Source organism: Engystomops pustulosus, chromosome 3, assembly GCF_040894005.1.
Source record: "Engystomops pustulosus chromosome 3, aEngPut4.maternal, whole genome shotgun sequence".
Taxonomy (NCBI): Eukaryota; Metazoa; Chordata; class Amphibia; order Anura; family Leptodactylidae; genus Engystomops; species Engystomops pustulosus.
Window position 1 is genome coordinate 83,311,981 of NC_092413.1, and position 14,727 is coordinate 83,326,707.

Consider the following 14,727-nt stretch of genomic DNA (forward strand, 5'->3'; position numbering starts at 1 on the left):
ACATACTTTATGGACATCTATAGTTTGAATTCTTTGATGGTATTTCATTTGTATTTTACCCACCAGAAGAAATAATCAGATCAATGTATATTTCTTACCTACAAAACTGCAGAAATGCAGACTTCAACAGTTTAGTCTTATCATCATGTGGTATGGTCTCTACCCTCAAAGAAGGCTCCATAGATGTTGCCTTTAAAACAAGGAAGAAATGTTATCTGGTGTCCTAAATCACTCTTTATCTATTCCCATTGTGCTTGCTATAAAAACAAAATAATAATAACCCCTCCCCCAAACTTTACATTTAGCTAGAGTAAATATATATAGAACGCCGCCTTCACTGTATGTGCAAGTGCGAGGAGCTCTGAAACAAGGCAAGTTTTTATTTTATAGCAGGCACAGAGGGACCAGCTAAAGGCCTCTGCCTTCACTTTCCATGGTTGACATGCTAAAGGCAATGATGGGATTTTTAAATAAGCCTTCTTAATAGGGAACAAAAAGGGCCAGGCTATTTTTTAGCAGATGTGCCAATCCAGTCTAAAGACAGCAATTGGACCCCTGGCAATCATGGCATGCCCCAGTGGGTTTGTAGTGTATCGCAGGGGTCATATGCAACCTTGGGAGACGGAAAACATGTCAAAACAACAAATGTATGCGTTTATATGGATGTGAACATGTTAAAGAATTAATTAAGGCACAATCTTAGGGGATTGTTAGCCCTATGTATTCATATAAGGGGCAACTAGGAACAACTAATCCTAACTTGGGAAAGTAGCAAAGACAAAAACGACAGCGCTTATAGGGTAATATTATCCAGTTTCAGGTGTGTGATATCGTTAGTTGGTGCTCACCTAATGAAGTTGTGCTCAGCATAAGGCACAACTATAGTTTAGACGTGTGGGTTAGTGGTATCCCCGAAATCTCTAAACTCGGGATGCTGGACCGGTTGGAGTCAGGCAATAGGTTCAAGGGCATCAAGGACAGGAGGCGCATAGCAAGACTCCAAAGAGTCTCCAAGAGTTATCCAAAGAATAATAAAATGACAGGGAACATGTATGTAAAAATATACCTAGATAATGAGGAGATGGTGTAAGTGGATAGTAGAAAAAGAGGAATGAATGTGTGAATATTTACCTACATGAATGAAAAGTACCATATTTTTCGGACTATAAGGCGCACCGGATTATAATGTCTGCTAAAACGTCTAGGTTCATCTATAAAGTGCACCGGATTATAAGGCACACCTGATTAAAAGGATGTATGACCAGCTGGTGGCAGACCTTTGCCCAGGTAAAGGCAGCGGTTGTCTGCAAGTACAGTTCATATATAAGGAGCACTGGACTATAATGCTGATCTTTGATTTCCGAGAAAATCAAAGGATTTTTTTGTGCACCTTAAAGTCCAAAAAATACAGTAAATAAACCAAATAAATAATAAGATGGTAAATGTATAGGAGTTTATCAACATAAATTAATTTGTGATCCATTATGAAATTGTGATGTTGATACACTAAAGAATAGTAAATAGAGCAATAAATAAAAACATAAATAAAGAGATGTCGAGGATCGTCAATGACATATACTTATGGTTGAAAATACAAAACACATCGCAGCCGCACGTCATTGTTTTTGTTTCCTCTGCACGATATGCAGACGCACACTTCGTTTTCACGCGCCAGATACTCCAACACCGCGGATATTTAACCCGTGAGTTGCCCCACGCGCCCTATTCCTGGGACGAGCTTCCAAAACCACCCAGGCTAGGGCAAGTTACATATAAAATCACCACACTATACTCCCTATATCCATTATTACCTTTATAATCTTTCATTTACCTATTTATCGATAAAAAAAATTATTTGGTTATTTATTTATTAAAGTATTTATGAAATCCACCCATCTATTATTTTAAAATATTTAATATATTTTTTTATCTATTTAAGAAATCCTTCTTAGACCTTTATTACTTCCATGTGTCCCTCTGGAGAACTAGAATTATTTACCAATTGATTTGGTTATTTAATTATTTATCTATATATGAAATCAACCTTTGAGAAGATTTTATGGTTTATGATTCATGTTTATTTGATACCAACAACTTTATATTATGTACATGTATCATTTTTATGCATCAATTGCATCAAAATGTATCAATTGTCTATTTTTGTATTTTCAATCAAGTATGTCATTGACGATCCTCGCCATCTCTTTATTTATGTTTTTATTTATTGCTCTTTTTACTATTCTTTAGTGTATCAACATCACAATTTCATAATTGATCAAAAATTAATCTTTGTATTACATCCCTTAACCTGACACAATTATGCGTTACATGTATTCATTACCTCCATCTCCCATGCTTTCATTTACTCCCATATACATTTACCATTTTATTATTCATTTATCTGGTTTATTTACTTTTCATTCACGTAGGTAAATATTCACACATTCATTCCTCTTTATCTACTATCCACTTATCTACAGATCTATAATTTCACTTGATAAAGCGGACGTTTGATCCCTGATATGCCTTGTGTACCTGTACAATCCTCTTTATACTAAAGAAATTCTTTGGAGAACTACCGGTCTTGCTGTGCGCCTCCTGTCCTTGACCGCCTTGAATCTAATCCTAACTTGATATATGTGTCTTTGACTGCAAAGATTCCCTCTTCCCTCTGAGCTTATTAGATTTGAGATTGTTTCCATTTCAGATTATGAATTGTCATTTCACTGTATTATCTGGGATTTTTAGATTGATTATATGGGCTAGTAATTTCTTTTTTTTTATATTTTAAAAGTAATTATAATACCGTATATACTCGAGTATAAGCCAACCCGAGTATTAGCCTAGGGTGGGAAATGCATTGGTCACAGCCTACACGTATATACAGCCAGCCAGCAGGGGGGTTTGTCGGAAAGGTGAGTAGAAGGGTTCCCCCCCCCCTGACCCGAGTATAAGCCGAATAAGGGTTTTTCAGCACATTTGTGTGATGAAAAACTCTGCTTACACTTGAGTATAAGATGTAAGCACTCATCTTATGAATATGTGAATACTACCATACCTCTGTATGAGTATCAACTTATAAAGTCAAGCTATGTCACTCCGCTGAAAACCCAACCCTCTACAACTCTAGCAAACATGCCTGGTCCATGTTTGTCCTGCACCCAGACTGCATCTTACAGTGTCTACTCACTATGAAGTATGGGTGCACACACAAACCAGAGACGCATTATAGGCCTTAAAGTTTCAAAAAAGGAAGCAGGCAATTTTGAGCTGGGGTTTCATTAGAGCGAGCTGTACTTCATGGCTGAGCTTCCAGAATTTATGCTGCAAGTGTACAGGGAGTATAAAAGCTGTTTTTCTACTACAATGAAGCAACAATGACATATAATAAAGGATGGATTTAACATCGATAAAGAACTGGATAAGAAAGTCCTAGTTTGACATGGCAATTGCTAGGGACAGACTCCCTTTAAGAAAATGTTACATTTATCAATAGGCCAGTAAAGGCTTTTTGGCAGCATATTTCACTTGTTCACTGGGGCACATTTGTGAATACAATTATGTTGATTTTACCCGATTACTAGCTCCAGCTAGGGAAGAGGACAGGGAATCTTCAACATCTTCAGGCAAAACAGAGACACTCTCCCGAGGAACAACAGCTAGAAGGCCACTCTTCCTTGTAAAAAATATGGGAAGATCTGAACAGGCCCCAGCTCCAATAATGTGATCTCCTTTACATAATTAAAAACAAAACAAATATGAGTAGTAACATATAAAACATGCAAGTAAAATGATTTAAAAAGGTTGATCACTTTAAGAAAATCTTAGCAAATAATTGATTTTGTTTGTTCTTCCTTGTCATGCAATGTCACACAGTTTGACAAAGTCCAAATTAAAATCCTCAGTTACCCGCTTGCACATGCTTTCCCAAGTCAGTATCTTTCAATGAGAATTTATGACTATGTATGAATGTCATAGTATGCACCGGCCTGCAGATAACATGGACGCGTCTATGTCACCTGTTACAGAAGAGGAGCCGTAGGGAAGACAGAAGAGGAGTCACGCCGACATCAGGGAGCCACGCTGAGCATCAGGGCCACCGGAGGGTGAGTATATACGCTTATTTCTTTAATTGACTTGTGTATAAGCCAAGGAGAGGTTTTTCAGCACATTATTTGTGCTGAAAAACTTGGCTTATACACAAGTACATACGGTAATTAAAAACATTCATAATGTGACAACACGTGAATTACAGCTAAGGACATTCACCGTTGACAACACCTTGATCAATTGCAATTTTTTGAAGAAAATCTACCTCCTACATTAACCTCTACAAAAGCACCATCAGTGCTTTGCAGAGGTTAAAATCTTTATAGGGATAATAGCCTGCTAGTTCTGTTTAAAAAAAAAGCCCAAAAGTGAAGTGCTCTGGAGGGTGTGATTGTGATGTTGGAGCACAGAGGGGCTCCACTAATGCCCCCAGAGCCCTTCAGCCACATTTACATACATATAAAAGTCGTTTTTATACAGAACAAGCATTTATCCCTAATAAAAGGGAAGCATGCTATTAAAAAGGCCTATTTTTAAGGCTTCATCAATCCACATGGGTCTGGCCACTCACGCAATATATTTCTACCACAGTATAATACATCTTCTTAAATGATATACCTAAAAGCCTTTTTCGGGGCTTCAATCTGTCATAGCAACCGATTGCCCCCATCCCTTTGAGCTAAAGGTCAATACTTTTATCAGAACACTGTATACTGGTTGGAAAAAAAATGGGGACTTGGGAAACCCCATAACTGAGGACTGGGTCATTATTAGTATCCATTATAAATGGATTTGCAAAAATGTGTGAATTCCAATATGCAGTCTTTCATCTAGTGCAGGGGTCTCAAACTCAATTTACCTGGGGGCCGGTGGAGGTAGATTCTGGGTAAGGCTGGGCCGCATCAAGTTTTCCACACAAAATGCGCTTACAAAATATCATTATTCAGATTCAAATGTCATGGCGTCTCCCAGCGCAAGGAAAGCCCCGAGCTGGGAGACGTGTTCTCTCTATGAACGCGTCCTGTGCACCGAGGGGTCCCAAGCTCCTACCGCACTGAGCCCAGGACACTCCATCCCCCCCTCCCCCCCGGTACTTGCCTCCCATCGAAGAAGATGAAGTCGCCGCTCTGACCTGCACCAAGTGCGTTCAGAGCGGCGACTTCATCTTCTTCAAATACCGGAGGGAAGGGGATTAACCGGTTACGGGCCCTTTCCTGTTTTTTCATGTCCATTTTTCACTCCCCACCTTCAAAAATCTATAACTTTTTTATTTTTACACGTAAAGAGCTGTGTGATGGCTTGTTTTCTGCGTAACAAATTGCACTTCACAGTGATGGTATTTAATATTCCATGCCATGTACTTGGAAGCGGGAAAAAAATTCCAAATGCAATGAAAATGATGAAAAAAACGCATTTGCGCCATTTTCTTGTGGGCTTGGATATTACGTCTTTCACTGAGCGCCCCAAATGACATGTCTACTTTATTCTTTGGGTCGGTACGATTAAGGGAATACCAAATTTGTTATAGGTTTATAATGTTTTTTACAAAAATTAAAACCTCCTGTACAAAAATTATTTTTTTGATTTTGCCAACTTCTGGCGCTAATAACTTTTTCATACTTTGGTGTACGGAGCTGTGGGTGGTGTCATTTTTTGCGAAATTTGATAATATTTTCAATGATATCATTTTTAGGACTGTACGACCTTTTGATCACTTTTTATAGATTTTTTATATTTTTCAAAATGGCAAAAAAGTGCCATTTTCGACTTTGGGCGCTATTTTCCGTTACGGGGTTAAACGCATTGAAAAAACGTTATCATATTTTGATAGATCGGGCATTTTCGGACGCGTCGATACCTGATGTGTTTATGATTTTTACTGTTTATTTATATTTATGTCAGTTCTAGGGAAAGGGGGGTGATTTGAAATTTTAGGTTTTTTTTATTATCATTTTTTTTTTTTTTTTAAACTTTTTTGTATTTTTATTTATACTATTTTTCAGACTCCCTAGGGTACTTTAACCCTAGGTTGTCTGATCGATCCTATCATATACTGCCATACTACAGTATGGCAGTATATGGGGATTTTCCTCCTCATTCATTACAATGTGCTATCAGCACATTGTAATGAAGGGGTTAAAACGAAATAGCCTCGGGTCTTCGGAAGACCCGAGGCTACCATGGAGACGGATCGCCGCCCCCCGATGACGTCACGGGGAGCGGCGATCCCAGGTAAGATGGCGGCGCCCATGCGCCGCTATCTGTTTGAGGCTGCCGGCAGCTTTGCCGGCAGCCATCGCTGTGAAAACACCCGCGATCGGTACTAGCACCGATCGCGGGTGTTACCGGTAAGCCTTTGCTGCAATATGCAGCAAAGACTTACCGGCTATGGAGAGGGCTCGGCCCGTGAGCCCTCTCCATGCAGCGCGACCTGCCCTCTCCATGCAGGTGGGGGCCGCAAAATTTTGTCCCGCGGGCCGCGAGTTTGAGACCCCTGATCTAGTGTATACAGATCAAGTTATATGTTGTGACTTAATTCAAAATGTTAACACATTTATGAATTAGTAAGATTTGGTGCATAAAGGTTACTTGCTCCTGTAACTTACCTTGCGCTTCAAATGAGATTTTCTCATGTGGCATATTTACTCGCTTTGTTCCTGTAGAGCAGGCAAAAACCATATCCTTTGTATATATACAAGTACCATGACTAGCAAAGTTTGGGATCACAAGCTGTGCAAATAGCATATCTTCAGACTGCAACAAAAAGAAGTAATTTACTGTGATTTATGTGCAGAGACTATATCCAGGGCTGAACAAAACTGAGCTGTACTAAAATTGCCTGGTTAATAAGCAGGAAGCTATCTGTATGTGTATACAGTAGTCTGCCTTGTGTGGCACAGAAATGCACAATCTTAGCATTACAAGAAAAAAAAAAAAAAACAACAACAAAAAAAATCTACATAACAAGGCTGCTAATGCTGCACAAAGCATACCAAATTGATCCCTGTCCCAATGGGGCTCACAATCTAAAAAACCTACCAGTATGTTTTGGAGTGTGGGAGGAAACCGGAGGACCCAGAGGAAACCCACGCAAACACGGAGAGAACATACAAACTCATTGCAGATGTTGGCCGACCTGGGTGGGACATGAACCCAGGTCTCCAGAGCGGAGACCTGTAGGAGAAGTCGGCAGCATTGCATGTATTGCGTAATCGCTGCAGGCTCTCCGAGATTCGGTGCTGTATATAAGCCTGGCGCGGCCGCCCCGGTAATGTATAGAAGAAAGTCTCAGAGAGCCAGCAGCACAATACATGTGATGCTGCCGGCTTCTCCTACAGGTCCCGGCAGACAGGGGGAGTCGGCCGGCCCCCTAAAGAATAAGGCCGACTGCACGGGCACAAGATAGGAGAATCCGACCTCTTATTTAGTAAGAGGTCGGATCGCTTTAAAGCAATTAACCACAAATAAATTTTTGGGGAGAAAGGGGATGGGGTGAGGAGTATGGGGGAGGGAGGGCACATTTTGTGGGGGTCATTTTCGGGGTGACAGGTCCTCTTTAAACTCACCTGAAATGGAGGACTGAGCTGAGTAACCTCAACATTGATTTCATCAGAAAAGTTGTAGCCTTCATCCTTCACAGTAATAAGGGTATAATAGCTTGTACACGGACTATCACCGGAATGCCAGGCAGCAGCCAAAATTACTAATCCATCACTAATTTGTACAAGAAAGGGAGAGAGATAGCCAGAGATTAGGTGAAGGGTTTAATAAAGATCCACAGCAATGTTTGGAAAAAAAAAAATTGGCTGTGAAGATAAAAAAAAATTAAATAAACTCACCTATTTTGATTTAAATCCAAATAACAAATGTTGATCCTTTCTCTAATTTCTTCATAGTTACTCTCTGGACCCTGTAGGGAAAAAAGTAATCATAGTGGAGATTTAGGGTGCGAGCACATGTTCAGTTTTTCAGATGCAGTTTTTGATACCCAAACAGGAAAGGAGTAAAAGTAGGAGAAGGAATAGCACCTTTCAATCTCACCCATTAAAATCCACATCTGCTTTTGGCTTCAAAAACTACATCTGAAAAACTGAATGTGTAGAAGCACCCTATAGGATAGACATAACGATGTATGGGGGGGGGGGGGGGAGGGGGGGAACCAACTCCTTGGATCTCAAATAAGTCCCATTCCAGGTCTTAGTCTGGTAAACAGGTATGGCCTGGAAAGCAGTATCGGACTTTTTCAAAGTAACTGGCATGTAAGGTGGAATGAATGAAAATCAGGGGTGCCTTGCACTAGTCTGTTTTGGGCCATTGTAAAGTCATCAGTTTCCACTTTGAGCACAAGTAGTGACAAAGGAAGGCCAGATTTAGCAACTTTCACACCAGATGTCTGTAAAAGCTGGAGTCAACAGTAGGAATCCATGTGCTAATCTAATCATATGAAGAGGGCTGCACATACTAGGCACACTCTACACAGAAACAAGGGGACCTCAAGACAGATGGGTAAAATGGCAGTCTTAATGAATGCCCACCTTTGAATCGAGAGGTGATGAAAATCTTGAAGACATCCTAAGCACCAGTGGTGGTGCCTTGACCGGCACCAATAACTAGAAAGTAATAAGCTGCTGTACAGTGTACCTTCCATTCTCAGGAACTGATCAAGGGTTGTAGATCTGTATCTTTATCCAAGCCCTGTGTTCACCTTTACCTTCACATATCTTTAACTAGGGCTACACTTTACACCTGTGCCATATGTAAAGCATTCTGACTTGTAAATATCAGATAATATGAATGCAAGACATTAGTTTACCCATATAGCATCAGAGATGTCGTCTTTCAGTACACGGCTCATGTCCCAACTTAAAACATGAGATTCAGAGTTATCATCCATTTCCCACTTATTTATGTTGTTGTTGGTAAGCGTGTAAAAGCAATCTCTTTTATCCCACAGGACACTGAGAAGCTGAAAAAGAGGAATATATATATTTATTATAACACGTTTAAGACCCAAACATTCTTTTATTGAGCCGTTGCTACAGTTCCTTCCTCATACACTGCACCTATCAGCTTGATATGGTTAATCTACAATGTAATAACTATCTTATGCAGTTTTTTTGTTCTATTAAACAATGTATACAAATTAGGCATAAATAAAAATAACACACATATATGTCAAATAAAACTTACTGGCGATTCTACAGAAGGAGATAAAATACCAAAGAGAGTGGAGACTCTTCGGCCAATTCCAGAAAGCATGCCTTGCCCGTGCTGCATAAATCGCTGGTAGATCTTTCCAGAGGGATCTGGTATTAATCGAACATGTTGATTCTTTGAGGATGACAATATAAAACTGTCAGCCTGAAAATAAAGAGGTAAAAATCAGTATTAATTTTAAGAAAAGTATTAAATAATTAATATTATTTATGCCCCCCCCCTGGGGTACTTGCTGATTCAGTATACAGGATGGAAATTTACTGGATCTGGACAAGACCCAGTCTCTGGCCTGCTAGGAAAAACCTGGAACCCTCCGATCAATCTCATCCAACACGGCAGCGCCCACTTAAGTTAGAGCATGAGCCCTCTAACAATACTGTACTAGTCAGTCATGTGCACAATTCAGCCGTTTGGATGCTCTTTTTCCCCATTACTGTGCTCATATTATGGGATAATCGTTTTTATATTTTGATAGATCTGGCATTTTAGGCTTGGCACAAACTATAATAGAAACCACAAAAATATAGCAGGGGAAGGGAATAAAGTCCCATGGATGGGTTTAAAGGTTTAGTCAATGTGTAGTAATCGTAGGCTAGTTTTGGCAACAATATGTATTATTCCTTTGTATTTACCTTTACAGCAGTTAAAAATGAACATACAGAATCTCCAAAATCAGCATAAGCCTCTGTGTAAAAATCTTCATGAGTGAGACTTGGCCAATAACGAATTGTTCCTTCACCTGTAGCTGCCATAACTGCAACAGACTAAGCAAAAAATATTATAACATGTAGGTCACAAAGTTTAAATAGGTTTAAAAGACTAAATTCAATTTTAAAAAATGTATATTAAAAGAGGATAGCATTAAAAGAACGTATATAGGTCTGAATTATGTCAGCATAGTTCTACAAAAGTTCATGAGAAGTATTTTTTTATCTTCTTTATTTTGCCTGGCTCTGTGTAACAAAATGGGTTTAATGGCACCAGGGCTTGTTGTTGGTGTAATTACCAATATAAAGATATAGAGGATAAAAGGGTTTTCTTATCTGACTGGAGCTCCAGATGTTGCAACTACTCCACTCTCCTTCAATGGGATGTTTCACAAAATCTCCTTCTTTAGTGTTGCTTTTTTTTTTTCTTGATAGCATAAAATAAGGGTCCTCCGACTAGAATAGCCCATTGTTCAGACCACTACGGCATGTGATTATTCCTCCTCCGTTTACACCGTTCACTACAGCTCAAAGAAACATGCGGAAGATCCTTCTTTTTATGCCATCAAGAAAAAAAAAAGCAACACAAAAGGAGAGTGGAGTAGTTGCAACATCTGGAGCTCCAGTCAGATAAGAAAACATTTTTATCTATATAGGTATATATATTAACTGTGGGACTTTATTTCTTGATCGGTCCTGGACTGTTAGAGGCTCCTTAAGAGTAAAGAGTGCAACTCGGTACTATAGAAAACCAATATAAATGGTTCCCTTGATTTCTCTCCCCCCGCAATACACAGGAACAACATACTTGCAGTTCTATCAGTGCCACTGATAGGGGGTCATGTGACTTGATTATCAGCAGCTTATTCTGTATTAGTAATCGGGTCACATTGCCCCCTACCAACAATGAAAAGGAAAGGAAGCAGATATTTAGGTCCTGTGACCCCCTACAAGTGGCTAGGATTAGTACCTGGTGAGACAGCAATGTTGCCCAATAAGCAATGACTCGCTAGAATTTTAAACTAGCTTCTGGTTTTCAGTGGGAGACAAAAGGAAACCTTTGCATATAAACAAGTAGGCAAGGACGCATGACACAGAACAGAAATATCCCCTTTATCTTACCTACCTGTGTACTTGTTCCATCACCCACAGTCAATAGGTCCACCAGATCTGCAGTCCAAGGAAAGTCACTAGGTGGAAGCTGCAGTTCTTTACATGACATAGCCTGTTAGATTAAAAAAAAATTATATAAAAAAATAATAAAAATACAGTATATACATATTATAAATACATTAGCATATGCATAGGTCTTACCACGTTTCCTTAGATAGTTGAGCATTTGCTCTAAACCTATGTGTAACTGGTTTATTAAAAGTTAGGCTAGGCAGTCTTTACGCTCCTGCATATAAATGTGTGCAGTACTTGGGCCATAAACAATTTTTTTGTGTCCTATTGGTTAATGGCTAATAACAAAAGAAAAAGACTGCCTGAGTAGCAAATCCGGGCAGGAACAATGACCTGCTCCACAGCCATGTGCATGAGCCCCTAGAAAGAAATGTGGACATGTGCTGGCCACTTAAAAAAAAAAATGCAAGCACATGTGCAAATTATACACTCCTCTGTGTGAGGGCGTATTCTGTGCCAAATTTATAACCGTGCCTGATGACGAATGTAAAATATGGTATATTTTAGATTGTAAGCTCTTGCGAGAAGGGCCCTCCTTCCTATAGTTTCATATGACAATGTTATAAGGCCCAAGGCACAAGAACTTAGTGGGACCGTGATCTGGCCGCAAAATTTTCAGCTGGATCGCGGTCCCCATAGTAGTCTGTGGTACACACACTGTATCCCCGCACCGTGACCGAGCACAGAAAAATACAGGGCACGTCCTATATTTTGCCATATTGAGGCACCGTGGTCACTAGTCTTTAAATATAGAGGGGATGGGTGAGGCGTGGCTTGCTCGGGAGAGTATCTGTTGAGACGTCTAGGCTGCTTTCACACTAACATATGCTACCTCCATGCCAGGACGTTTGGTTGGAGAGGCGTTGAGCAGCGGTCACCCCCTACCCCTTCCACAGGAACCACGGCCGAAGATGGAGCATGCCCTATCTTTTTTACGGCAACGACACATGTGCACTTCTATGGCAGTTATGCCATGGTAGCCTCGGGTCTTCGTTTGACCCGAGGCTTAATGGCTTCTGGAGATTCGTTACAATGAGCCAGTGGCTCATTGTAATGAATGTGCTGCAAAAATGCAATATATTGCAATACAGAAGTGTTGCAGTATATGGTAGGAGCGATCTGACCATCTAGGGTTAATGTACCCTAGATGGTCTAAGAAATAGTGGAAAAATAAAGAAAAAAAAAGTTAAAATAAAAAAATAAATAAAATATTAAAAATTCAAATCACCCCCCTTTCCCTAGAACTGATATAAAACATAATAAACAGTAAAAATCACAAACACATTAGGTATCCCCGCGTCCCAAAATGCCCGATCTATCAAAATATAAAAACGGTTATGGCCGGCGGTGACCTCCGAGGCGGGAAATGGCGCCCAAATGTCCGAAATGCGACTTTTACACCTTTTTACATCACATAAAAAATGAAATAAAAAATGATCAAAATGTTGCACAGACCTCAAAATGGTAGCAATGAAAACGTCGGCTCATTTCGCAAAAAATGACACCTCACACATCTCCGTGCGCCAAAGTATGAAAAAGTTATTAGCGTCAGAAGATGGCAAAATTTTTTTTTCTTTTTTGTACACATTCGTTTAATTTTTGAAATTGTATTAAAACACAATAAAACCTGTATAAATTTGGTATCACCGCGATTGCACTGAACCAAAGAATAAAGCTGACGTGTTATTGTGAGTGCACAGCGAGAAATGAGCGCAAAAAACCCTGTGTCCTTATGGGGTTAAGCTAGTTCCAGGACATAAAGACTGCAGAGCAAAACACTTTATAAAAATATGTAAATGAGCCCAAGAGGGGTGTATGGTGTGCATAATTAGTGATCGGCAGAGCCATGAGGCACCTCAGGTTCATTTACATATTTTTGTCTTGATATCCTGGAACTAGCCATCATTCCCTAGAGGTAACAAGCAGGCTTGTAAGGACAGACTACCATCAGTAATCTGGTGGTAGATGTCCATTAACCCCTTAAGGACGCAGCCATTTTACAGCTTAAGGCTTAGCCCTGTCTTTTGTATTCTGACATGCTTCACTTTATATGGTTATAACTTTTGAACACTGTTACTTATCAAAGCGATTCTGAGATTGTTTCTCCCCCCCCCCCACCTCCCCCACTTGTTGTACTTAATTTTAGTGATAAATTTTGGCTGCTAAATTTTGAGTTTATTTACAAAACTTAGCCCCTTTTGTAGGCTATAAAATTTTCGCTTTTTCGTTATTGGGGCCATGAGATGGCATATTTTTTTTTTTTTTGCGGGATGAGATGAGTTACCATTTTGGGGTTGGTAGCCCCTATTGTTGAAAATTTATTAACTATTTTTTGAGGTCATGAGTAGAAAATCATCAATTCTTTACTGGATTTTTTACCAAGTGCGGATGTAACCCGGAGATGTCAGTGGTAGATTACCGCTGATACCCAGCGACCCCCGCTGCCTCGGCTCCGGTGCAGAGCCGATCCAGCATCGGCAACGTACTGGTACTGCGTTGAGCGCAAATCAAGGCAGTACTAGTACGGCGCAGAACACTAAGGCTATATTCACACTGCCGTTGCCCGCCCGTACCGGACCGGGCAACGGCAGTGTACGGGAAGAGGAGGAGGAGGTGAGCGCAGCTCACCCCCGCCCCTCTCCATAGCAACCTATGGCGCACGGCCCCGTATTACGGGAAAAGATAGGACAGGTCCTATCTTTTTCCCGGGTACGGAACGGTACGGTGCCGCACGTGTGCTGCACCGTACCGCTCCCGTAGGGTGCCGTGCGCCCATAGGAGTGTATGGGGGACGTATGTCGGCCGTATATACGTCCTCCATACGTTCGTGTGAATGTAGCCTAAGGGGTTAAATAAAGCTTTATTTATTTATGAGCCTGGAGTCATACTTTATACCATCTATTAAATCTAGTTGACCCAACTATTGTGGTGCATGAGCTTCATTTTTGGTGCACAGACCCTTTCCTGTGGGGTCAAACCCCCTTTTCCTAGGTCATGCCAGTCTGTTGCACTAGTCAAAAAAAAAAAAAAAAAAGTGTCTAATAATGGTCTAAAACCTTTAAACTTAGGGCACAGCATTTCAACGAAATTCTGGTCTGGAGAGTTCAATAAATTTCCCCTATTGAAGTTGCTTGTATAAACACGTAACAACCAATTGCAATGTTAAATCACTGAACCCTTCTTTATGACATTCACTCTCAATTCCAGTCTGTGGAGTTAACATGGCATTTACATTTAATTTATCTGCCATATACACACATTTCTTCAATTAGATATTTTAAAAATTTACCTGTGTGAAGATAATTTCCCTTAAATGTAATGGTTGTCCCTGGATAACCACCAACCCCCTAACTCTGGCAGCGATGGCAAAAATGCACTGAGGCGGCCAACCAGCGAGGGGGGGGGAGATGCAGTAACTTCCAGCTATTTAATATGCCAAATCAATTTGCTTATTTGTGCAATCAATCCAGCAGCGGCGTTTGTATCCAAGGACATGTGTCCTTCATTTCTTAAGGAACCAAATGACTACATATTGCAGCAAAGGCTTACCGGTAACATTGGGTGTTTT

The 14,727-nt window shown here is 40.2% G+C and overlaps 1 protein-coding gene across 1 annotated transcript in view; it reads right to left on the reverse strand.

Annotated features, from left to right (window-relative positions):
- NUP133 (nucleoporin 133) overlaps positions 1-14,727 on the reverse strand; it is a 43,085-nt gene that overhangs the window by 18,890 nt on the left and 9,468 nt on the right. The window contains exons 4-12 of the mRNA XM_072141265.1: positions 11,101-11,199; positions 9,900-10,031; positions 9,241-9,411; positions 8,864-9,016; positions 7,890-7,960; positions 7,617-7,764; positions 6,657-6,804; positions 3,574-3,731; positions 99-190 (exon numbers count right to left, since the gene is read on the reverse strand). Of these exons, the coding sequence (XP_071997366.1) occupies positions 99-190; positions 3,574-3,731; positions 6,657-6,804; positions 7,617-7,764; positions 7,890-7,960; positions 8,864-9,016; positions 9,241-9,411; positions 9,900-10,031; positions 11,101-11,199 (1,172 nt within the window). The remainder of the gene's footprint in view (positions 1-98; positions 191-3,573; positions 3,732-6,656; positions 6,805-7,616; positions 7,765-7,889; positions 7,961-8,863; positions 9,017-9,240; positions 9,412-9,899; positions 10,032-11,100; positions 11,200-14,727) is intronic.